The 25,032-nt window shown below is 35.0% G+C and overlaps 3 protein-coding genes across 4 annotated transcripts; 2 read left to right on the forward strand and 1 right to left on the reverse strand.

Moving 5' to 3' along the window:
• Positions 1-5,308: 5,308 nt before the first annotated feature.
• On the forward strand, positions 5,309-10,219 carry LOC133858113 (UDP-N-acetylglucosamine transporter ROCK1). Its single transcript, XM_062293560.1, has 7 exons — positions 5,309-5,588; positions 6,511-6,559; positions 6,682-6,908; positions 7,810-8,008; positions 8,100-8,243; positions 9,178-9,252; positions 9,793-10,219. Exons 1-7 carry the CDS (start codon positions 5,461-5,463, stop codon positions 9,952-9,954), a joined length of 984 nt encoding a protein of 327 aa, XP_062149544.1. The 5' UTR covers positions 5,309-5,460; the 3' UTR covers positions 9,955-10,219.
• Positions 10,220-10,871: 652 nt separating this feature from the next.
• On the forward strand, positions 10,872-12,655 carry LOC133857851 (uncharacterized). Of its 2 annotated transcripts, XM_062293209.1 has the most exons (2): positions 10,872-11,477; positions 12,336-12,655. In XM_062293209.1, the coding sequence occupies exons 1-2, from the start codon at positions 10,960-10,962 to the stop codon at positions 12,358-12,360; spliced, it is 543 nt and encodes a 180-aa protein (XP_062149193.1). In that variant the 5' UTR covers positions 10,872-10,959; the 3' UTR covers positions 12,361-12,655. The 2 variants fall into 2 exon arrangements, with proteins under 2 accessions (XP_062149193.1, XP_062149194.1); XM_062293210.1 differs by lacking the exon at positions 12,336-12,655 and having other exon boundaries at positions 10,874-12,086.
• On the reverse strand, positions 12,136-17,846 carry LOC133857849 (BTB/POZ domain-containing protein DOT3). The gene is made up of 6 exons (XM_062293208.1): positions 17,665-17,846; positions 17,471-17,540; positions 14,736-15,634; positions 14,319-14,565; positions 14,106-14,234; positions 12,136-12,707 (listed from the first exon to the last, which is right to left on the reverse strand). Exons 1-6 carry the CDS (start codon positions 17,805-17,807, stop codon positions 12,357-12,359), a joined length of 1,839 nt encoding a protein of 612 aa, XP_062149192.1. The 5' UTR covers positions 17,808-17,846; the 3' UTR covers positions 12,136-12,356.
• Between the last annotated feature and the right edge of the window lie 7,186 nt (positions 17,847-25,032).

Genomic DNA, 25,032 nt, shown 5'->3' on the forward strand with positions numbered 1-25,032 from the left:
ATTTAAATAATCAATATATAATAAATTATTATTTTACACAACTTTTCAAAATACCAATAATTATACACAACTTTTTAAACTTCCAATTATTTTTTACCATTAAAATATAATATTTTTCAATCTCAAAATTCAACATCCAAACACAATTTTTTACCTCGATATTTGTAAATAGAATTAAAATTCAATTCTAATTCTCAAAATTCAATACCCAAACGCACCATTAAAGAGTGAAATAGTGACGTGACAGCGGAGTTTTGGCCAGAGGATAGAAACGTGCTCAGTGCTCTCTATGCCCTCCTGCGATCCAAGTCTAGCTGAAGTTACAACGTACGGCCAACTCAATAAATCTCTACAAGACTATTGCTAGTCTTTTCCGGCAAAGACCTGAAGTTTTTTTAGATCAACAGTCAATATTAAAATTTCTTCATTTTTATCTACACGACGTCACTTTAAAAAAAACTAACAGAATTTTTCAAACGCCGTTTGTAACAAACGAAAACTGTTTTCTTATTTATCCAAAAAAAAAAAATTGTCTTCTTCTTCCTTCTTCGCCCATCTTCACTCACTCTCTCTCTCTTGTTTCTCATTACCTTCCACAACTTTATAGTAGTATGTGGGCTCTGTTATGCCCTATTCGTGGAAGTTGAAATAGAGGATGACAATAATATTGGGCATCTTTGGCATGGGCAATAAAATTTTTCCTTTCCCCTTTTCACTTATTAAAAAAAAATTAACTTTAAAATATTTTAACTTTATATCAAATTAATAATTTTTTATTATTATTTAAATAAAACAATTCACTACAAAACAAAATATTTTCAGTTCCTAAAATAATAGATATCATGAAATTGTAATACATCAAGTTGGAACCAAATTCTGAAAAAAAAAAATATATATTTGAATGTCTAGCATTCCTCTACTTTATATCACATCTATTACTTCCAACTACCACTACCAATTCTCATTTCCATACCAAACAAGGCCATTATTAACAAGTACCTCGATGTAGGAGCGGAGCTATCTTTGGCTTGGGGCCTCTCCCCAAGCTAAATGTTTTCAAACAAAAAAAAATTTACTGCTAATTTGTTTTAATTTTTTTTAAAAAAAAACTTTGCCCTTCCTTATTTTCTTTAATTTGGCCTCTAAAGTCTAAAAGTTGGCTCCGCCCCTGCCTCGATGTTTTGTAATGTTCTATGTTGTACATGAATTTTTAGTGATGTCATGTTAATAAGTTCTAATCACTATCAATCTCTGTAACTAATGTGTCATTGGTTGATTCTTATCTCTTAATATTCATACCACACGACAAAGTTTCCACCCAGAATATAAATTTAGCAAACTCAACATAAATTTAACTCTGCCAATCAACTTTATCCACTTTCCTTGTTACTAGTTTATAATAGTCTTAACTAATAACTATTGCTGGATGGTCAATCGTAGACTCTGTCCACTTTACAAGGAAGCAAATGGAAGCATCTATGCCACATTGCTTGTTGTGGGAGGTTTCATGTATAATTCTATTGTTGGAGAAATCATTGAAATCATTCCATAAGTCATTCTAAACTAAAGCTTTTCCGTCCAGAAAAGTTTCGCATAATAAACGGGTTTGCTACATAGTAGAAATTTTTTTAAAAGAAAGAATGCTTACTTTAATATGGTAATTTGAAGGAAGTTATAATGTGTACGTTAATATAACCTTGATGGATGTCCAATTTTGTTGTGGGGGTGCATTAACGGGGGCGTTTGAAATCCTTGAAAAGGATGGCCAAAGTCTTTTTCGTAAAGCGCACGTGGACGAGGTTCGCTTCTCAAATAAGTTTCTTACTGTAAAATTAGCATGCATGCATGTAACATTAATGTGTGTATATATATATCCTAAGGATACTAACTACTAGCCTTGTTGTACCAACTATTCAAAGTTTGGTTCTAATATAAACAAAAGCGTTGTATTTATATGTTTTAAACGATAATTAACTTTGGTGATAAAGAATATTATTTGATTGTGAGAGACCGCTTTATAAATTAAGATAAGAGTTACAAGAATTTAAAATATCTCTAATTTTTCACAAATTTTTATTTTAGTTACTGTTTTTTCTCTACAAACTCAAAGAGGCTCTCTGTCTTAGTATCTATATTCTTTTAAATATTATTATTGTTTTTTGTTTTTTATTAATTTTTTGCAAACACTTTTACCAAAACATGCACCTTCGTCTGCAACAAGAAATCTCAGAACACCATTGTGGAAAGATCTTTGACCTTTTTCACTCACTGGCATGGAAGCTTCTTCCAACATTTTCAAGCGAAACCAAAACCGAGTACCAAGCGTCATATCTCTGTTAGGTCTGTAGTGTTTGATTTTGGGATTTTCTCAATTGTGGGTAGCTTAATTATTGTTGGAGTTGTGGGGGAAGAGGCCGGGTAATTGTCAAGTGGACGTAGGTCATATGTTGAACTATTTTGATTGTGTTTTTTTTTTCATGCATGTGTCTCATGTCTTTTCTAAATTATGAGTTCTTATATGCTTATGGAATCCATTTGACGAAATAAAAATTAGGTTACCCAACTGTTTACCTGGTCAGGTAAATTCTATAAGTGATATCTCATAATCACCTACTTGAATCATTTACACTTCAGCGGACAGATAATTATAAAAGATCCTAATCTAATGCTATTTAGTAAACTGATATATGATTGATATACAATTGTGTTGACGTGACATTGAAAAAAAGTCATTAATTTTTTATTTTTTATTTTTATACAAGTACGAATCCAATTATTTATTTTTACTGCCACATCATTAATTAAATTAACTGGTAGTAATATATGATCCTACTAAAAGATCAATACGCCTTAAAGTATAATAGTCAAAAGTCCAGTCATTTTGAAGACACTACAAAATTTGAGAAAATCGATTCATACATATGGGTGCAAATAGATAAATACATTTAATAGGGTAAATATTGTTTCATAAATTCTTGAGTCAACGCGCAATTTAAAATTATTTTCCTACCTTTTAAAAAAAAACTTTCACTCCTTAATTTTTTTCGCAAATTTGAAAGAGTCCTCTTTATGTGTTTTCCGTCCATTTTTACAACGTCCGTTAATGCCACATTACCTTCAAATAATATATTTTATTCTCACTCCCAAACTGAGCAAGCTTCTGCATCTGGGGAACCCATTATCCGGAGGGGAGCATCAGAGTGTAGCAAACCGTTAGTCTTTACTAAGATTGAGATCATTCCTGGGTTTCTCTGTGGCCAAGGCTAAAGCTTCCAATTTGTCCATTATTACATGATGAGATTAGAGCTGCAACTGAAAAGGAATACATGCTAGATTGCTAGGTATGTTGCTGTGTAGTGGAGAGTAGGACTCATCAAGAGACACCAAATCTTGACAACACCTGCAACCTACACCACATTAGACCTGAACCAACGTATCCCAACCTGGACCAGCCACACATGGACTAGGACCAATGAGAAATTTTGATTATTAGTTTGGACGACTTGAGCTCCAATGAGTTTACTGGCATTTATTTAGATATTTGATCAAACACTTGGTGTACAGGTGAACTCCTACCTTTAGTGGAGTATTATACTATTATCAACAATAATCCTCTTTCCATTTCTAAATTCAATCACAAAGCTGCGTAATCATTGGAATCTTCCAGGGTTTTAGTTGAAATCTTGGGAAAAAATTATATTTGGGCTGTTCTCATATATACAAATTGGGAGACAATTTTAGTGCACCAGCTGTACCAAAAGTTAGCTGCCAAAGCCAATTGTGGTGGCGTTGACAGGTGAGGTGGCTCACAATAGCTAGGTGAGGCCACCCACGAGGGGGCACCCCCACCGGTGGGGGTGGGCAATGGTGGGGGTGAATTTATTGGGAAAACTTCACTTCAAGGTACCGAGCTTTCACAATTTTTGAAAAAAGATACCTAAATTTCAAACCGTCTCAATGTAGAATATTCATTTTTTTGGAAGTTTTAATTAGGAGTCATCCTTAGGGTTTTCTGTTAAATCCTATTAAAATTCCAAAAATACTTTTTGTTTTTTTTTAGGAAAAAAAAAAAGAAAAAGAAAAATAATTGCTAGGATTTAGGTGTTAGTTAGAATTTAATAGAATTTGCAAAAAATTGAAAATACCAATGTCTGAATTTTTGAAAATTTTTTATAATATATATATATATATTAAAAAATAAACACATGAGTATTTTAAAAATTTTGATAAGATTTAACTGAATATCCTAACAGAGAACTCTTAATTTCGACTTTTTGAAAAATGGAAACCCAAAATTAAGACGGTTTGAAGTTCACGTATCTTCTTTAAAAAATGGTGAAATGCCGATACATTTTAGTGAAGTTATCCTTATTTTATTTTTATGTTTCATTTTTTAGATTTTAGTTTTTAACTAAAATAAAAATATATTATTTTAAGGTAATTTGGAAAAAATGATGATGTGACACTAACAGACGTTGCAAAAATGGACGGAAAATATAAGGAGAGATCTCTTTCAAATTCGCAAAAAATTTAAGGAGTGAAAGTTTATTTTTAAAAAGTAATGGAGTAGTTTCAAATCGAGCTTTGACAGGAATGTACGAGAAATTTACCCTTATTTTTAAGATTGTCTTATGAAAACATGATATGTATCCTTTTATACCGTATTCAAATGTATTGTTTGAATAAATGTTAGGGAAAACTTTACGTATAACTCCTGTGTAATTAAATACATAAGCTTTGTAAAAAAAAGTGTCAATTTTAGGTATTTATTTTTAAATTTATTTTAAATTTCAATCATTCGTTAGAATTTTCTGTTAAATCTAGTCAAAATTCTCAAAATATTATTTTTAATCTTTTTTTTTTCCTTAAAAAAATAGGGGTATTTTGAAAATTTTAAATAGATTTAATGAAAAATCCTAACTAATGGTTGAAATTAAAAAAAATTAAAAGATAAATACCCTAAATTAATACTTTTTAAAATTTGATTACTTAATTATAAAAGTAATTAAAAATTAAATGTTATAAATAAAGTATTTTCTATAAAATATTAAACGCGTGACATATAGGAAAACGTGCCCTCAGAAGTCAGAACAGCAAGTTTTTTTTTTTAAAAAAAATAAAATAAAATTGGGAAATAAGAAAGAGAAATTACTTTTGTAAGTAGAAAAGAGAGAGAGAGAGTTTCGATTAAAAAATAAAAAAAAAAAAAAAAACTTCAATTGATTTAACAGAGCTGCGAAAATTAGACGATTTAAATCGAGGCGTAAAAAAGTAGGTTTATAAATAAGAAAAGTGAACAAAACTAACGGAAAGAAAAGCCGTTGTCCCATTTTCTTTTCGCATATTCCTTTCTCTTTCTGGGAAAGAAAAGTCGTGTCTTCCCCGAGCTAAATCAAAAGACAAATTCTCTCTGCTCCTTGGGCACCATAAGCCTCGAACATTTTCTCAGTGTCGCCAATAATGGCGACGACCAAAACCCAAAAATCCACACGGAGCAAGGAGAAGACGGACACGTGGGTGTGGCTCTACTCGGTACTGCTCACCCTACAATACGGAGCTCAGCCTTTGATCTCCAAACGCTTCACCAGGCATATCCGCTCATTCTTCAACCAACTCAACATGCTGATCAATATGATTCCATTTAGAGAATAACGTTTCATATTATGTTTTAGGTTTCTTTTTACTGTGGATTTTTTGGTGCTATTTGAATTGTAGGCATAGATTTTTTGAAATTTGGGAATGGATTGAGAAATATAGTTCATGAATTGGTTTTAGGGCTTAGGAAATGGTGATTTTGTTGCCATATTGGCGATATCTCCACGATTTTGATTTGGATTTTGAAGCTGCTTTGGTTAAATGGTAGGCTTTATAGATACAAAACAAACTCTGCTATGTAATAAGGACCCTAGAGTAGCTATTCAGTATATATGTTTGATCCCTTGTGTTTTTGCTACACGGTATCAGCTATATGTGCTCATTTTCTAAATATTTGTTCTTTGTTTTCGGTTTTGTTTACTTTTGTTAACTTAGGTAAATGTATGGGATCGGATGAATGACCTCATCTTCCACCCATGGGGACAATTAGCATTGTCTAATTTGGTTCTTTGACGTTTACATTGTCAGACATTTACTCTTGTAGTTTTCTTGCTGCTGGTCAAGAAAACCACTTTTTTAAAATCATTCACAAACTTTTACTTTTTTGTACTCAATTTCTGAATGTTGAAAGCCTCGAAGTTCATAATAGCATATCATTAAGTTAGTATTTTTTTAAAAAAATAAAATAAAATTATATTATCACTTGCAAAGAACTACCTATGTTACAGTTTTACATTCATGGAAACATGTACAATATAATTCCTCAACTCCCTGTATTGGTGGCTAGGTTTATTGCTTTTAAGAAACTAAATCCTTTTTGCTCAATTTTATTGACTTAATTCATAAAGAAGTGGTTGTTGGTACATGCACATATGAAGTGCAAGTTTCATTTTCTCATTATGGGTTTTTCTGCAGACGAGAAGTTATTGTGACTTCATTTGTATTGATGTGCGAGATAATAAAGGTAATCCTTGTAGTAGATATGATTTTCTTCTTCCTATCTGTCCTGAGTCCCTTTATATTATTATTATTGTTTCTATATTATTTTGCTGATAAAGAGACATGTACTCTTCATATATTTCTCAGGTTATATGTGCCCTATATCTCATGGCAAAAGATGGCAGTTTAAAGAAAGTATACAACGACTGGAATTTGGTTGGTGCATTGACTGCATCGGGACTTCCTGCAGTTATTTATGCACTGCAAAATATTCTACTGCAGATTTCTTACAAGAATCTTGATTCACTCACATTCTCGATATTGAACCAGACAAAAATACTTTTCACTGCTTTTTTTACATACTTGATATTAAGGTACGTCCTAGAATGGCTTCTCTTTCAATTCTTCTTCTTGTTGTTTTGGTAGGTATGGTATATCTCTATGTTGTCCCCATGTCAAAACACAAAACCTTTTATGGACTATTATTGGTAGGATTTCGAGACTAAGACGATGTTTAGGTTCATTTGGCTGATACTTTCTTGCTCTGCTGCATTTAATTTGTGGGATATTAAGTGAAAGATTGTTTTGAGACTTGCAAATGACTTGGTCAGAAGTTAATTGCCCGATGCCCCCACTTTACCATTTAATGACATGACATGAGGTTCAAAGAAAGGTGTGGAATAATCTATTTATTGTCAATTCAAATGATGTCCACTAGTAGCCTATTGTCCCAATTGTTGATGGTGTAAGACTTCTTCAGCTACCATTTCGTTCTCTTACGAGTATCCTGTAGAATGTGTGTTTTCTTGTGGCTTTTAGGATAGTTCTGTCGTACATGTACTTGTTTGACCTTCCTTTGACAACTTTGCCTTCCATTAGCAACATATAGGGGAGATATGAATATTCAATAGTGCCATTGTCCATGGTTAATGGATTGCTCATTCTTTGAACAGAATGTCCATATTTGGAGTTCTGTGGTACATTTTCTTTTTTCCCACAATTCTTACAAATGGAAAATTATCTTCTAGAAGCACTTACATCTTGTAATTATATTGATGTTGTTAATGAGAATATCAGTTATTCTGAGAGACAAAGAATTTAGAAATTATTTTTAATCCAATTGCAAAAGGGATAAAAAAACATGTATGCAGCTTTGACCAGAAATGTCATGATAAAACATCTGTTTCTATAGATATTCTAGTTATGCAACGGTTAAGTGGTTGTGTGGTATCTGACAATAACTTCAAGCCTGATTTTTGGGAACACAATGTGTAGGCACAAGCAATCAATTCAACAAATTGGTGCCCTATTTTTGTTGATTGTTGCAGCTGTCCTTCTTAGTATTGGTGAAGGCTCCAGCAAAGGATCTAGTGGTGGTAATGCTGATCAAAAATTATTTTATGGAATTATTCCTGTTTTGGTTGCTTCTGTACTCTCAGGACTGGCTTCTGCCTTATGTCAGTGGGCTTCTCAGGTTAGTAAAACATTTCTTTTTCTCTAATGAGAGTAAGTGATTCTATAGTCTTGTTAATTTATTCCGTCCATTACATTTTCCTTTATTACAGGTAAAGAAACACTCATCATACTTGATGACTGTAGAAATGTCTTTTGTTGGAAGCATGTGCTTGTTGCTCATTAGCTCTAAGTCTCCAGATGGAGAAGCTATCAGACAACGTGGATTCTTTTATGGTTGGACTCCTCTAACTTTGGTAATGATCTCTCTATTAGAAAGTAATGCCAATTGAGTCTATATTTATACTGGTCTTTCTATTGATTGTCTGTTAAAGAGCACCTACTCAGGTGGAGAACTACCACAACCATCTGATAGTTTGTTGAAGAGCACCTACTCATGACTATCTTTATAAATCATCCACTCTATGTGGGCTACTCATCATCTTCCCAATGTGGAACAAGGGGTGTTATAGTTTTCTAGTTTTTTTTGGATAATTAAATACTTATGCTTCTAGTGTTTTGGCTAAATATACACGTTGGAGTTGCTTCCTCCTTTACTTCAACTCATGGTTGATGGATTATGTTTATATTGTAGAACCTCGAAAATGTCAATTGATCCGTTTATTATTAATTGTGGGAAGATTGCACTACTATACATGATTGCTTGCAATTTATGGACATTTTTGGCTGCAGCAGCAGGTAGTTAGAAATTTCCAAAAAAGTTCATCAAGAAACATAATGTTCAAGGTGTTTTTATATTTTAAGTTCAGTAATGAAAGAGGCACCAATGATGTGGTTATTCAATGATGTGGTGTGGGAACCATGAGGCTTCAGGTCAAAGAGGTTGTGAGTTTGAAACTTCTTTTGGAATTGATGATGGCGTTCAACGTGACAGTCAACTAGCAAATAGTGTGGGATTTGGTCCCCCCCCCCCATGGGCATTTCCACAAAATATTAAGAGAAAAAGAAATAAAAAGAGAAAGAGGCCCAAAAGAAAAGGAATCCTCTCACCTGCCCTTAAAAAGACCTAAAGAGATACAAAGTTCTCAAAGCATTATAGATGCTGATGTAAACTAAATCTGGAAAAATATGTGATGATTGTCCTTGTGATACTGCACGTCTGCACTTACTATTATACATTATTGATGAGGCTCAACTTCAAACCAATTCTGTTGTTTTGTTTCATTTCAGGTCCCAGTTATATTAAATGCGCTTGGAGGAATTCTTGTTGGCCTAGTTACAAGCCATGCTGGTGGTGTTAGAAAGGCAAGTTTGATTCCATAACAGTAAAGTAATTTTAAGCATGCAACCTGCAATGATAAGAAGAGTGGTGATTTGATTGCCTCATGCCCACCATTAGCTTTCTATAAGTCTATGTATTGACTGGTCAATTGAATAGAAAAAAGAAAAAATTAAATTAATCTCCTTATACATACATGCCATCTTGAATCCACATGAATCATACCGTAAGAATAGAAAAAGCCAAGGTGCCTTGGATCTGCTGTATCAGTGGCAGCTGAGCTTTTGTCCTATGGCTTCATACTAACATGCGACTAGGAAATCCTACTACTGGATAATTATTTTGAGACTTCGACTGGATGATTTTTGTAAGAACTGTATATGGTGACTATAGTTGGCAAACAGATATATCTAATTGGTAGACATTTTTGTGAGAATGATGGGGGAGGATCATTCCTTCCATTTCTTAAGTTATTATTACATTCTTTTTAAAAAAATTATTTATCAATAAAGTTATTACCATTATGAAGGTGCTGATTGTAAAAGTTATTTCTAACATGATTGCAGGGGTTTGTCATTGTTTCTGCACTTCTTGTCACGGCTTTGCTACAGTTCATTTTCGAAGGGAAACCGCCGTCATTGTATTGTCTTGTGGCTCTTCCACTCGTGGTTTGTAGCATTTCGATACACCAGAAATACCCGTACCCAGTTAAAAAGAAGGAATCGTAGACTGTCAGCATTAAGGGAAGTTGTTAGATCAGACCCTCCCAAGTGATCACATTTTTCACTTGGTTCAAAGCATTGCAAGTTGTAAATGAAAGAGTTGCAGGAATCTTTTAGAAGTGTTCTTGTACCCACTAATCTAGGGAATTGAGAAGGCTTTATCTGCTGCTTTGATCAAATTCATAAGCATTAGAATGGGTGTCCTTGTGTCTTTGAGCAGTGCACAATCTTGTCAGTAGTTGAATTTCATTACTTTCTGTAATAAGAACAATCGACATTTGAGCTTAGATAATTAGTTTATGCAAAACTTAAGAGTATGATCATAGTTATAATTTTTTGGGGAAATTCAAAATTAGTCCATGAGTTTTCACCCGATACAAAATCGCAACTTGCGTTTCTAATTTTTGTGATTAACTGTAGGACTGTTGTCCGATTTTCAAATAACTCATTTTGTCTATTATCTGTCTAAATTTTTAGCGAAAATATGGTCATGTATGCAGCGGCAAAATTAGGATTTTTGTGTGAGGCCCAACATACTTAATTCTGGTACGTGTAATTTCCTATAGGGAATAACATTCATGGCCTTCATCTCAATAACAACCTTATTAGCTTGCTTAATTTCCCTTCCTTGCAAAATTCATGGATAAGTGTGTTAAATGTGACCACATCATGGTGCCCCCCCCCATTCTTTTCCTTTTGAGTTTGTTTTTTTTTTCTTTTGTTTTTTGAAAGATTACTTTTGAGTTTTTAAGCTTCATTGCAAAGCTCAATGTCTAAAACCCATGCTCTCAAATTCCCAATCTCCCTAAACTTCTGGGCTCAGGGACTGTTGGGTGGGCTCAGGGACTGCATCCACCAGCCAAGACTCGGCCCAATCCAACCCTCCGTCCTTAGGGAAAAATGAAGCGAACAAATTGCTGAAGATCACTCTGCAAGTACTCCACAGCCTTCGCAGACTCACTCAAGCGTTCCAAACCAAAAGCACAGAAAGCAAAGAAAAGAAAAGAAAACATGGGAAGCAGATTGGGAAGACGAGTGGTACACATGGCGAACCTCCCAATCAAGCTCCTAATGCCCAGCACCTTCACCAACATCCAAGAGATCGCACTCAAGACCATCCCGTCGGCGTCCAAGATCGAAATCAAGCGCGTGCTCGAGTCCCTTTACGGCTTCGAGGTCGAGAAGGTCCGCACCCTCAACATGGAGGGCAAGAAGAAGAAGCGCGGAGGGATGTTGATCGCCAAGCCCGACTACAAGAAGGCCTATGTAACTCTGAGAAACCCGCTCTCAATCTCGCCGGAGCTCTACCCGATTCGGATCATCGAGGAGGATAAGCGGCAACTGAACAAGCAGTCCAAGTCGAGCGTCGTGGAGGACGGCGAGGGCAAGAGGCACTGGCTCGACGAGAAGCCTAGGGCTAATGAGATTGGAGGTCAGCGACCCGGCGATCGCGGTCGTCGCGGCGAGCACCAGCGTGGCGACGTGGCGAAGTTTCCGTGGAGCAGTATGAGGTCTGCTGCTGGTGCGAGGTAGAGTTCTGAGAAAATGATAGTGATTGATGTGATGCTGGTTGTGTAATGGTTTTTGATTTGTGAACCTTTTGTAGATTAGAATAAGTAAGTTATTTGAGTGGAAAGAAGAATTTAAAGCCTTTAGATGGAATGTGGAGCATTGAGATTTTGATGAAGAGACTACTGGTGTGGTGGAATTGGAGCTCAATTGCTGAAACATGCAGGATTTGTGTTTCTCCAGAATTTTTTGCAGCTTCAAATGCGTAGCATATATGCATTAAGGTGTGAAATATTGAAGATTAAAGAATATAAGCCACTTGATTTTGGAATTTCAAACTTAATTTTGGAAAATAATTCTTGATCAAATTTCACTTTAAATTGGTTTTCAAGGAGTGCAGAGAGACAAGTAAACATTTTGGTTGATGTGTAACCAATGTGGTGGAAGGTGCTCAGGTAAACCTAAAAGGGATGAACATGTAATTGTGAAATTTGAATCCTTCAGTCCAATGCCCCGCCTGTTTTATATTAGAGCAAGACGGATGTCGATACTGCTTAGATGAAAAATTTATCGTTAAAATTTATGTTTACATGTTTATTCATTCATAAAATGTTGTGGCATAAGATTTAGTCAATTGTATAAGTTGAGACTAGATCAAATCTAGAAATAGTATACAACTAAAATTACAATCTTCTTTTCTTCATTGTCTGCTGAAACAAGTTCTATGGGCATCTGCTATATTTAGGCTAGAGACTAAAATTCTATGCTGAAAGGAATTCTTATCAGCTTTCTCCAAACCTTGTGTAAAAAAACTTGCCGAATCTGAAACAGAGATAGGGCCGATCCTCTCTAAGGCTATTGTTGCATTTGTATTACAGGATGTTTGATGCAAAGAAAATTTAGGAGATGGATAACCCTCGTCTGAAGCAGTTGGGTCTCTGCTGTCCTTCTCCAATTTCGTCCCCATCCACTCTATCATGTAAAGAGTTCTTGATCTTCCTCCAACGGAAACTCCAACCCGATGCATTCTTTGGCTTCTTGTTTTGCTTTTCATACTCCCGTTGCAGGTCAGAGTAGTCGCTCTGCAGCTCTGCCATCTTTTTCTTTACAATTTCAAGCTCGGCCTTGAGAGTCTTGATCTCCGTGACTGTAGATGACTGGTTTCCCTCCTGTTCTGAGATATTTCCACTTGGTGCTAGCTCCTTCTCTTGCATTACTGCCCTCATCTTTACTTGCTCTGAAAACAGCACCTGCATGTGTCACCTTTTTCCTCATGTGAGAAATATTAAGTTTGATATGCTACATGCTGGAGGGCATTGAGCTCATGGGCTACGTCTGTTGAGTGCATTTGTGGTCTATTGCTTAGTTACATGACTATGAATTTGTTCTGATTGCATCTTCCATATCTATTATGTTAGCAAGGGCCGTTCTCTTGGCATGCGTTCGGGGTAACATCTTATATTGTTATATAGCAGAACAAGAGTCATAGTAATTATTATTATTAGTTTGTTAATGAAGTATCTAAATTCACCTGAGGTTTTTGTAATTATTGCAATTTATCTGAGGCATCATTTATATTATTTGTCTCTATGAAGGATTGCTAGCATTACTTTCTAGGAATGATGATAGCACCTTGACCATTCTTAATCCAACATTAGTTCATCACTACCTTGTCTACACTTTCTATTGTTAGGTGATGATATTTTTATTTAAAACGAAGTATTTATGTAGGTCCCATATTAGGAAGATAAATAGCCCACATTAAGAGTGGGTGGTTTATAAAAGATGCTCATGAGTGCTAAATTTCACATTGCTTACTTATTAGGTGAAACTGAGCTTTATAAGTGGTTATAGGGAAGTTCCAAATTGACTAGTCATTTTGAGGTAATAGCACAGTCTGCGCAGATGTGGCTTGCATTTTTCCTTGGGTTGTTACAAATGATATTAGAGCCACCTAGTAATGCGCCATGTAGTACTGTCAGCACTGCATGACGTGACCCTGACGAGGACGTTAGGGATTTAATGGGTGGAGTTTATAACACCGTGGTCCTATATTGGGAAGATGAGTACATTGACATAGAGAGTGAGTGGTTTATAACAGATGCCCATGCGTGCTAAGCCCGCATTGCTAAGTTACTAGGTAAAATTGAGCTTTATAAGGGATTTTAGGGAAACTCAAAATTGACTAGTCCTTTTGGGGTAATAGAGTAGATGTGGCTAGTGCCTTTTTTCTGGGTCGTTACAAATGGTATCAGAGCTACCTAGTAATGCCATGTGATATTGTCAGCACTGCATGACGTGGCCCCGACATGGACGTTGGGAGCTTAAGGGGCAGTTTGTAACTCCTCGGTCCCATATTGGGAAAATGAGTAGCCCATATAGAGAGTGTGGTTTATAAAAGATGCTTATAGGTGCTAAATCTCATATTGCTTAGTTACTAGGTAAAACTGGGTTTTATAAGGGATTTTATGGAAACTCCAAATTGACTAGTTCTTTTGGGTAATAACGTAGATGTGGTTATAGCGTTTTTCCTTGGGTCATTACAATTTAAGACTTTGTAGAATCTGAAAGACTATCAGTTGTTACTCATTAAAAATACTAACAAGGCTTATGCAAGACAAGGTCTTGAATTCAATAAAATTAAATACCTGGATAATGGTTCTTAGAGGCAATCGATCATTTTGTGCGGCATGCATGCATGCGTCAAGAGAGAGTTTCTCACAGTTCATTATTTTGCACAGTCTTCTACGGTCATGCTCAGATAGTGAACGGTGACTCTGAAATGTCGATCACATTGCAAAGTTTCATACAAAAGATTATTAATATATGAGAAAAAAGAATGAGAAAATTTAACAGGTAACCTTGAGGTATATGTCAATGGCTCTATAGAGACCATCATCGCAATCATTTTCTGGGAATAATTCAGCTAAAACTTGAAACTTGGTGATAGAGAGATTTGGGTCTTTTGCAATCTCAGCTAGGTAATTGTCTAAGAGCTTACTGATATTGCATTTGCCAGGCTTCTGCTGCTGCTGTTCGTGCATAAAAAAATACTCCACTATTCTTTGCACAACATCTATGTCGTGCATTGTCTGTTGTTCAGGTGAACTGCACCAGCCATTAGTGAAAATTTAGAAGGGATGTAAATTTAGTAAGGTCAATTGTTATTCATTATTGTATTTTTTTAGGGAGTATAAGACCTGTTCTTTAAACATTTTTCTATACTGTAATGTCAAAGTCATACAATTTTAGAAGAAAGAGGAGGTAAATATACTCACTTCACCAGTTTCACTTGATTGCCATTTTTGTAACTAGGGATCAGAAGATCATTGACACTGGCATCTTCCAACATCATCCCCACTCTCTTTTCAAGCTCTGAAATCAATGCTGGTGTTGCAGAATATGCCATTGCCATCTTTAACATCTTGAATAGGAACTTACATGAAACAGCCTCCTGCTGAGGAGGAAGTATGCTTACTAGGCTTTCAATAATTGTTTTTTGCTCCTTGCTGAGTTCAATGCCCCCTTCCTCCTTCCCACTATAAATACTGAGCTGCAGCTCATTCTTTCCATGCCCATATCCTCTTAGTCCTTCTAACTCGATCTCCATGTCAGGCAACCATCTCTCTGCATAGTGCATGATACATTTACCTATGATCTCTGGTTTTGTTCCCTTTGCCCTTGTAGCTGTTATAACCCTTACGAAATGATCAATGCAAAGGGTAGCCACACCATCAAACCACCACCCTTCTTCATAAACTGCGTCTCCAGTACACGTTGAGATTTCTCTAGAAGCCTTCCAAGCTATCGAGTCACAGCATCTTCTGGCAATTTGGAGATTTTCAGCCCATGGAGATAGAGTTTCACAGGATTTTAGGACAATAATGGTGTCTTTCCATGAGGAAAGGACTACAAATGTGAGGAAAGCTTCTGTCTTGGTGATGAGATTTCCATCTTCTAACTCTTCGGTCATCTCTAGAAACTCTGATGCACATCTTAGTGCAGCTATGTTGTTACAGTTTAAGTCTACTGGAAGACCATAACAGAATTTTAAAATGATTTTGAATGTTGCTGGTCCTCCTGGAAAGTTTTCAAGCTTGAGGTCGTACCCCGAACTTGAGATTGAAGGCTGAAGTTCTAATCGGCCTATGTAGCTACATTTTGCCACCAAGGGATACTGTTTCAGGGGAAATAGATGAGTCATGAAATGAGTTAATACTTCTGGGTATAGGTTTCTTACCCCCTTGTAGCATTCTCAATGGCTTAGTTATTTTTACCTTTAGGCTAAAATAGCTAACCAATTCACTAAAAAGTCACTCCATCCGATTATGCAAATCAAATGTAAAATGCATTTGTGATGCTTTTGTGAATAGTGTAACTCCATACGTGGAGTTGCACTATTCACACATGCATCTCTTTTTTTATTTGTTTCTCTTTCACTCTCTCTCTCCCCCTTCTCTTTCACCAAAACTCATTTACGTGATAGCAATATTTTAATATATCTGAAAATTTGTATTTCAGAGTATGTCTATATGACAAAATTTATATTTGTCATTTTCAGCTCACACTCATACGAATCACCTCAAATGAGAATAAAAATTTTGCTGACTTTATAACAAAAAATTATTCAAACAAAATTACCATTTTTTTTTTTAAATGACTTATTGTTGAAAAAATATGTAAGAATTATAATAAAGAAAGATAAAGAAAAAAATAAGAAAAGAATATTTATATGATATAATGGAATAATAGATAATTGGATGTTTGGTACCTTTTAAAATTCATTAGCTAAAATAGATAAAGTAAATTTTGGTTAGTTCTTTTGCATATAAAAATATATAAGTCATTGAGAATGCCGTATAAGCCTCTTATACGTACATCTTCAATTCATATGAAAAGTCATATCTGGCCCCTAACAAAAAATCAGTAATGATGAAACACTATGGTGGTGTGTTCATTTAAGTTCTCACATGATCTCCCTGAAAGGGGAAGAGGCACTATTTCTTTACATTGCTTGGCCAGGCCTATTGTCACTTCCCCCTCCCCCTTGACATTGTGAAAAACATGTATAGAACTGATTTTTCATGAAAAACTAGCCAACAAAGACTACCCAATCATGCGATTTCTGTACATTGGTATTTGTTATATCCTTCATAACTGTATTTGCTCAATTCCTCCAATACACTACAAAAAAAAAAGCCCCAAGATTTAGTATCGCTTGAATAGTGTCATTTTTTGTTTAAAAAATGATACTATTCATTTTACGTCGTTTGAATAGTATCGGTCGGAAAACAATACTAACCATAGGGTTTAGATTCTAGATTAACGTCGTTTACTGTTCAAATTACGTTAATTAAAGGCGTTTGAGGTCAAACGATTCTATTCATTTAAAAAATGACAATAATTTTTAGTGTAGTTTTTGTTTAAACAGCAATAATTTAAAATTAGTCTTATTTGGAACTAAACAACACTGAAATTTAGTGCCGTTTATTGTTCAAACGACACTAATAGCCGTTTATTTTTTTATTTTTTTTTATAGGTAAGTAGATAAATTTATAAGAAGAGCGTAAAGACGCCCTCTAAGCATACATGAAGTATATACAAAAAGGACACCAAAACATGAAAAAGGAAGAAGAAAAAAAATAAAAAAAAAAACGCCTGCAAAACCCAAAAACAGAAGGAAACCCAAACACCCCAACAAAACCAGCCCACAAAACCCAGAGACCAATACACCACAACCCCTTTTTTGTTTTTTGTTTTTTTTTTTTAATTATTATTTTAGTATATATCTCTAATGAAATAAATTGTATTGAGTGCAAAGTGGTGTCTGAATGTGCACGACCCTGATATATATTTATGACTGATATACCTTCACTTTTGAAAGTCTTGGATTGTAGCTTTTATTAAACTTGCTGAATAAGGTAAAGTTTCAAGAGTTTTGTGCATTTCATTGAATATTAAGCTATGTTTTCTTGTCTTTTATATATATATATATATATATATATATAGTTACCTTGTGAACTTTAAAGGTGATATCTTGAACTTGGATTGATAAATCAGTTTTGATTTGAGAAGTAATAAACCTGCAAGAAAGATAATACGAGTGGCAGAGATGAAAGGCAGTTTGAAAACAAAAGAGGATTAACCTTTTTTCTTATGATAAACTTTTTTTTTTTGTTGCCAATTGTAAACTAATTATTGTATTACCATGAGTGTCCTTTCTTCTCGAAGCTATCAGCTATATGGTTGAGTTCGGTGGGGTTTACGATGCTTTGGTCACGAACTTGATCACTGCCATCGGAATGACTCCCAGGGCTTCGAGGTCTGGTCACTTGAAGAGACTTCCTCATGCTGACTCTGTAACTGGAGACATGTTGTGAGTGACTCTACATAGCTAGGGTCAAATAATGTGACACAGGAGAGTTGGGTGTGGTTCAAATAAATGCCTGAGAAATGAGTTTGTGGTTGGAATAGGAGTACCATTATGATGGTTGGTGGATTGTTAATTCATTTTGTTCCTTGTATGTGTGTCAACTGTCACAAAATTCCATGTGATCAAAGAGACAAATCAGATCATTCGATCTCTAAGACATGTTCATTTTTGAACCACGTAAACATGGACTGGACCAATATATGACTGTGTGGTTCAGAGAAATGTTGATTGTTTCTGACATTTAAAGCACATGTTTGCTTGATTGTGGATTTTCTTGTAATAGAAATGAAGCACATATTTTGAAAAATTGACGTGAAGTATGCTATATACTGTAAAAGTCCATGGGCCTTACTCACTCTAAAAAGACGCCTTAAGAGAGGAGGAGTGTCCATGGTTTATAAAGTCTACAAGACAATGATCTCTTAGCAATGTGGGACACTTTAACACGCCCCCTCACGTGTAGCATCTTTGGCCAAACACGTGTTCAACAACGGGAGGGAAAGGCCTATCATTGTCAAAGGAACCTGCTCTGATACCATGTAAAAGTCCATGGGCCTTACTCACTCTCAAAAGACGCCTTAAGAGAGGAGGGGTGTCCATGGCTTTTAAAGTCTACAAGACAAGGATCTCTTAGCAATGTGGGACACTTTAACATATACAAATGTAATCAAGGGATGGACTTCTCTCTCTCTCTTGCGTGCCCCCATTCACTTGCATGTGCTGGGTATTCAGAACTGCTATACCCCATTTGTTCGGTGGTAGGCTGACAGCTGAGGACAGGTTTGTTTTATACCTCACATTTCTTTTTCAATGTCAATGTTCGTTGATGCAGTTTTTTGTCCAGTGACGTGATAATATAGGAGTCGTTCCTTCGTCTGTGACCAATAAGACGATAAAAGTTTGCTGGGAGTTGGCCAGTAGAGCCTCCTCCGACAATCAAGTTGGTAAAGAGTCATGAGAGTGAAAAGAGAGAGAGAGAGAGAGAGCGAATGATCGATCTGAGACCAAATACTCCCTTTGTTCATAATACATATATTTAGAAGCCCATTTTCCTCTGCTGACGTACGGGAAAAGCCTTGTGCTAATTAATAATGACTTGTTATGGTATTTTGACCCCCTGCCAGGCACGTGGCTCCATATTGACATCTAATATAATTTTTGACTTGATCTGACTGGACTCAGGGGCGGAGCCAGGTTTCAAACATTGGGGGGGCCAAATTGAGAAAAAAAACTTTGGGGGGGCCAAAACTAAGAAAATAAAAAAAATAAGGGGTAAAATTTAATTTTTTTTTATTTTTTTTTCAGATTTTTTTTTTTTTTTAGGGGAAACTCTTTGGCTTGGGGGGGACTGGACTGATAAATACTGAAGATTCTAATAAATGTTAAGAATCTTAGTTATTCCCGACCTCACGGCTCCGGAATCTACTTTGTGTGTCCGGCTTGTACCTAACTCGAGGATGGGTCCCGAGCACGCATCCGGGAACATACATCCCAAGGACCCAGTCTAGGGTTTCCTTCCCAGGGGATAATAATCTCCCCAACAATGTTGATGATTAGCTCCCATGTAGAAGCAGCCTCTGGAATGTGAATTCCCCCTTAATAATTCTCACTGGGTAATTCGCATCGAGTACGACGTGCTTTTGCTATCTGTGTTGAAAAAGGTGTTCATCGTGAAGATATTTTACAGCATTGTAGTATTGTGGCCTGAATGCCGTTTCTCCTTGAATTGAGAGAGAGCAAACCAGTCAGGCAGTGGGAGTAAAATATGGGGCCTAGCAAATAGCCCAAATATGTTCTGTTCGAGGCCGAAATGCTGTCTGCAACTACACAGTTTTGGGTTCAAGAGATGAGAGCGACGGTAGTGAGTAGGATGTTTTGTTTTTCGTTCTGTCTGCCTCTGTTTAGAGGTCTGTACTACATAATAATCCCTTCTCCTTTCCTTCCATTGGCTGCTATATATTTGAAATGGAACCCGACTACAGAATAGAGTTGACGTGTTATTAATCAATAAAATATTCACATAGAGGACATGAATGTTTAAGCTCATTTCACCGAACTAGATAATCTGTTCATTTATTTTTTGAACGATTTTAAACTTGTTTACGAGCTACTTAATTAATATGTTCATTTCAAATACAAAGTAAATGTCATAATTGTTTATTTATTTATTGTAAATTCATACTAATTGTTATTTAATTATAACTAAAATTTACTATTTGAGTAATTAGATAAATTAACTTGAATCTTAAACAATCTAATCTTGAATTTAAATGTTTGTCTTAGTGTAGGTCTGTCACTGACGACAATGGCTTATAAAGGGTGGAATGATTTTTTTTTTAATATTATTTTACATTACAATTTTTCTATTTTGTCTTGTCATTTCTTTCATTTAAAGACAATTTTCTTTTATTTATTTTCCTCCATTAGAAGACTTTGGTTACAAGGTTATATATTCATAGTATAAATGGGGTACGTACCTATCTCCAAGGGGCTTGCTGGGTCATTCATAGGACCCTTTGGAAGGGGTATTCGTCACCTTCGATGCATCAAGCTTTCATGAGATTTTTCAATATGAGAATGGTGTTCCTACAAAATAAAGATGCGGTTAGAGAATTTTCAGTCGGAGACCAAAGAAACTCCGATATCTAAATTAGCATATTTGTGTTTGGAGTGGTCAAGAATGTAAGATAAGTGTGTGATTTTGAGGAATATTAGAGAGAGAATGAGAGGGAGAGATGAGAGCTAGCTGGAGAAAGTGGAAGGGGCTGGTCCGCTGGGGAGAGACCGAATGGTCTCTAGCCAAAAGGAAAAGCCCCGCCCTCTCTATGCCTTGTCCTCTTTTATAGGTCCCTTCTTACCATATAATATTTTTTTATAAAGAATTCCATCTTATTATTATATTATAAGGAAAAAAATATGATCAAACGTTTTGTTCTTACTAAAACGACGTCGTTTCGTTTTATATCGGTTCGAAATCAAAGGCGGTTTGGTTCGGTTACCGCTTAAAAGTCGATTCGGCTCGGCTCGGTTCGGTTACAACACCGGCTTTCGGAATAAAATTTTATACCGACTACCGAACCAAAAATTAGTCGGTAGGCGGTCAGTGACAGTTCAGTTCAATTCGATAGGCAGTATGCGGATAATTTGCCCACCTCTAAGTAGGTGGCGCGTGAGTGAAGTAGGGAAGGAAAACACAACAGATGAATCTCCTCCTTCCTTCCCTATCGGTAGTGACAATGATAGATCAAAAGTAAAATATGGAAGAGGAGAGAAACCAGAAGAACAAGAAAGACAAGATGTTCTCTGGAAAGCTCAACTCATTCACTACTTGAATCTAACCATTCATATTTTAGATTTTTCTGATGAATTTCCTTTTGCTTTTAGCTGGCTCGTTGTAGTACCAACAAGGATGTTGAATATCCGTTATAGTTTTCTCATGAATTTCCAAATGTTGAATATACCTTTGGACAAATGTTGTAGCTGTGCGCCCCGCTCCGCCCGGATAGTGCCTCTTTCTCTTGCTAAATGTTTGTTAATAGTAATAAAAAAAGTGATTAATATGATACAAAGTATAATTAATATTTGAATTTTTTGTAACAAAAAATGAAAAACATTAAAAAGTAATTGATGTAATATAAAAGTGAAAAAAACTATAATAATTGTTAAAAAGTGACTGATATGATATAAAAAATAGAATATTTTTACGTAGATTTTTTTAGAGGAAAAATGAAAATATTTGCCAAACAAGTTGTTACCAGTTTTACTTTAAAAAAAATAAAAAATAATAAAAAAATAATAAAAAAAAAACCGAGAAGTTGTTACCAGTTTCTTATAAGTTTAGAAACATCAATACCGTAAGCATTTGTAATTAATTGGGTCCAAATCAGTTTAATGTGTAATTATTAATTAAGCTCAATTAAGTGTTTTTAGAGTTTAGGAAAAGGTTCAGATGGGCTAATTTTATGCTTCTTACATGCTAATTAAGGGATACATGACAAATTTCTCTCCAATCCAAATTAAAATTAATTTCAACCCTTGTCGAAATAATAAATTCATTGCAACTCCTCTATCCTATAAATAATAATAATAATAATAATAATTCCCTTGTATATAATGGAGGGAAAATTGCACCGTTGGTCCCTGTGGTATGCCATAATTATTTTTTACTCTCTATGGTTTAAAAAGTTCATGGGAGGTCCTCGTGGTATGCAATAATTACAAATCGATCCCTAGCGTCAAATTCTGTTAAATTTTTTAACAGATTTCGTCAAATGCCACATCAGCGACACTTGTCGCCAATAAGATGGCGACACATGTCCATCTTAATAAAAAAATATAAATTTATTAATAAATAAATAAAAATACTTATTTTTTAAAAAAAAAATTCAAAAAAAAATTCAAAAAAAAAAGGCTGAAAGGGTGGCCTGGCCGCCCCCAGCCACTGGGGGTGACCAAGCCACCCGTTCAGTATTGGGAGGAAAATAAAAAAAAATTTATAATATGCTAGAATAAAAAATAAAATCATCGCATGCTCGAGAATTTTCTTGGAATAATTCAGCTAAAACTTCAAATTTAGTGGCCAAACACGTGTTCAATATTGGGAGGAAAATGTCTATCATTGTCTAAAGAACCTACTATGATACTATGTAAAAGTTTATGAGTCTTACTTTCTCTTAAAAGACGCCTTGAGAGAGAATAAGTTTTCATGACTTATAAAGTGTCCAAATCATGTATCTCTTAAAGATGTACGACACTTTAACATAAAAGATGTAAATTTAGTAAGGTCAATAATAATAATAATAATTTTTTATTATTATTTTCTAAACAAATGAGAAAAGGGTTAGGGGGTTAGGTCAATTGTTATTTATTATTGTATTTTGATGGTCGGAGACTCGGAGATGATGGCGCTTAACGGGTTGATCCATAAGAGACATCATTGGTTGAGGCCTCCATTGATGAATCATAGTGATTAGTGGACCGACTGAAATAGGGGCGAAGATCTACCTCTCGCGTGGAAGAGGAGCACTGGAGCAGGGGTAATAAGCATAATCAGTTGTGGTATTTGCTATGATACATAAACTCGCATATATATTATATATGGAATCAAATTTTTTGGTTAGAAAAAGATAAACATTTAAAAAAATAAATGTTATTAAAGGAAAAAAAAAATTATATTTAAATAAAATAATAAAATTAATAGCTAAAATGATGAGATAAATAAAAATTTAATAAAAATGCTCAGCAAATGAAGAAAACTGCAAATCCGGCTCCTATTTCTGCTTCCCAGTAAAAAGTGTAGTCTCATGAACAAATAGACAACGATATATATATTAAAAAAAAAAGTCAAGTCATCCTTGTTCTTGTAATTGAACGATGTGGGACTAGTTGGCTTCCAACTAAAAGGCATACTTGGTGGATACTCGAATGTAATTCGCTAGTTTCGTTTCCGCATAGGGATGGATCGTTCCTTTAGCAATCGTTACCTTGTGAGGGAATCGAGCCTTTTTCCCTCTCTTATTATCACGTTTAACTTTGGAAGGACAAGGGACTGGACTTTCCCATATTTCTAGCTCATTAATGTTGCTATCTTCTGCGTCTGCTTGGATCAATTAATTATAAAACACACAAGACATATAAGGCAATAAAAGCTGGACGCCCACCCTCCTAATCAAAGCTAAAATAAATTCTTACTTGCCTAAAAAAAAAAAAAAAGAGCTGAAATAGGAAAGAAGAGCTGGACGTCTAGAGTCATATAGAATGAAACAAAAGACAACATAAAAGGAAAGAAAGTGGCGCCTAGAATAGCCACGCAATCCGATCCTTCTAGAATAGACCCAAAATATTTCTTGCCAATTCTTAGCCTTGACCGGATCCTTCTAGAACTTGAATCAAGGTGACGATTCTTTGCTGCCCACGTGGATCATGCTCAATGGGCCTCCACAAATTTGCTTGAGCCCATAACTCTTGGATGAGTCCGTTGAGTACATCCTTGAACTTCTTTGCTCGTGCTCTCGTAACCGGTCCAATTGGTACTTGAACGAGATCCTTTGAAGCGGTGCCTTGATCTCCATCACCTTCAGCAAGAGGCTTCCTCTAACAGTGATGTAGGTTGAGCAACGAGTTGAATGGCAAGTCTCGAAAATTCTCGCTTCCCAATTCTTTGCAAGTTTAATTTTAATTTACAGGTCAATCATGTTAGAACAAGTGATTCATATTTTTTCAAGTATTAAAAATAATGCAAGATGCTAGTATAAAGGTCAAGTTGTCGGACATTGGGCGTAATTTAGTTTATGTTGGCAAGGAGACGAATAGGTTGTGGATGATACAAGGTATTTTAGAGTTTTTCATATATGTCCATACAATAAGGTTTTCATATAAATATATTATATTGTAACCTTAAATCAGATACTAAAATATAGTCGTACTCCTGTGAACATAGGCAAATTATCGAACCACGTAAATTTGTATCTCTTGCTCTCTCTTTTTGATTCTATATTATTCAACATTATTGTGCACGATAACAACAAACCAAATTTTATCTTGAACATAAAATCACAAAAGTGGTATAAATTAAAGTAGTATATATTCATGTGTACATCGTTTGTATCTTATTAATATTATTAGATATTGATTTTCCAATATCACTCTTCTAAATTTAAATGTTTGTTTTAATGTATAAATTTCGGTTTATTTTTATTTTATTATATATTTTACAATTTAATAATTGCATGGTTCTGCCTTCTTTGGCTTAAGGCTGTTAACTGGTCTTTTCCTATGCGGTTTTTTTTTTTTTTTTTTTTTTATTTTTATTGTTTATTAGATTCAACCTCAATCAATGTTCCAGTTAAATCGATAAAAAGACATGATAAAAGATAATTGGGTCTCATCAGTCATCACTATTAGCAATTGTCCCAGTTTTTAATTATTTGCTCTTTGGAACAGAGTGAAATTGTATTTGGTTATGGCTGCAACAAACAGCCTTGTGGCATTGTGACTTGGATCTTCAACTTAGATTAGGTTTAATTAGAAAGTGAAATGATAATTTTGTTGCATGAAAATTGTTACGTGCCGGATAAATTAAGATAGTTCGAAGAACTCATCTCTCAAAACAACTGCTAGAGTTGAGATAATTAATTCTTGCT

This window comes from Alnus glutinosa, chromosome 14 (assembly GCF_958979055.1).
Source record: "Alnus glutinosa chromosome 14, dhAlnGlut1.1, whole genome shotgun sequence".
NCBI classification, from domain to species: domain Eukaryota; kingdom Viridiplantae; phylum Streptophyta; class Magnoliopsida; order Fagales; family Betulaceae; genus Alnus; species Alnus glutinosa.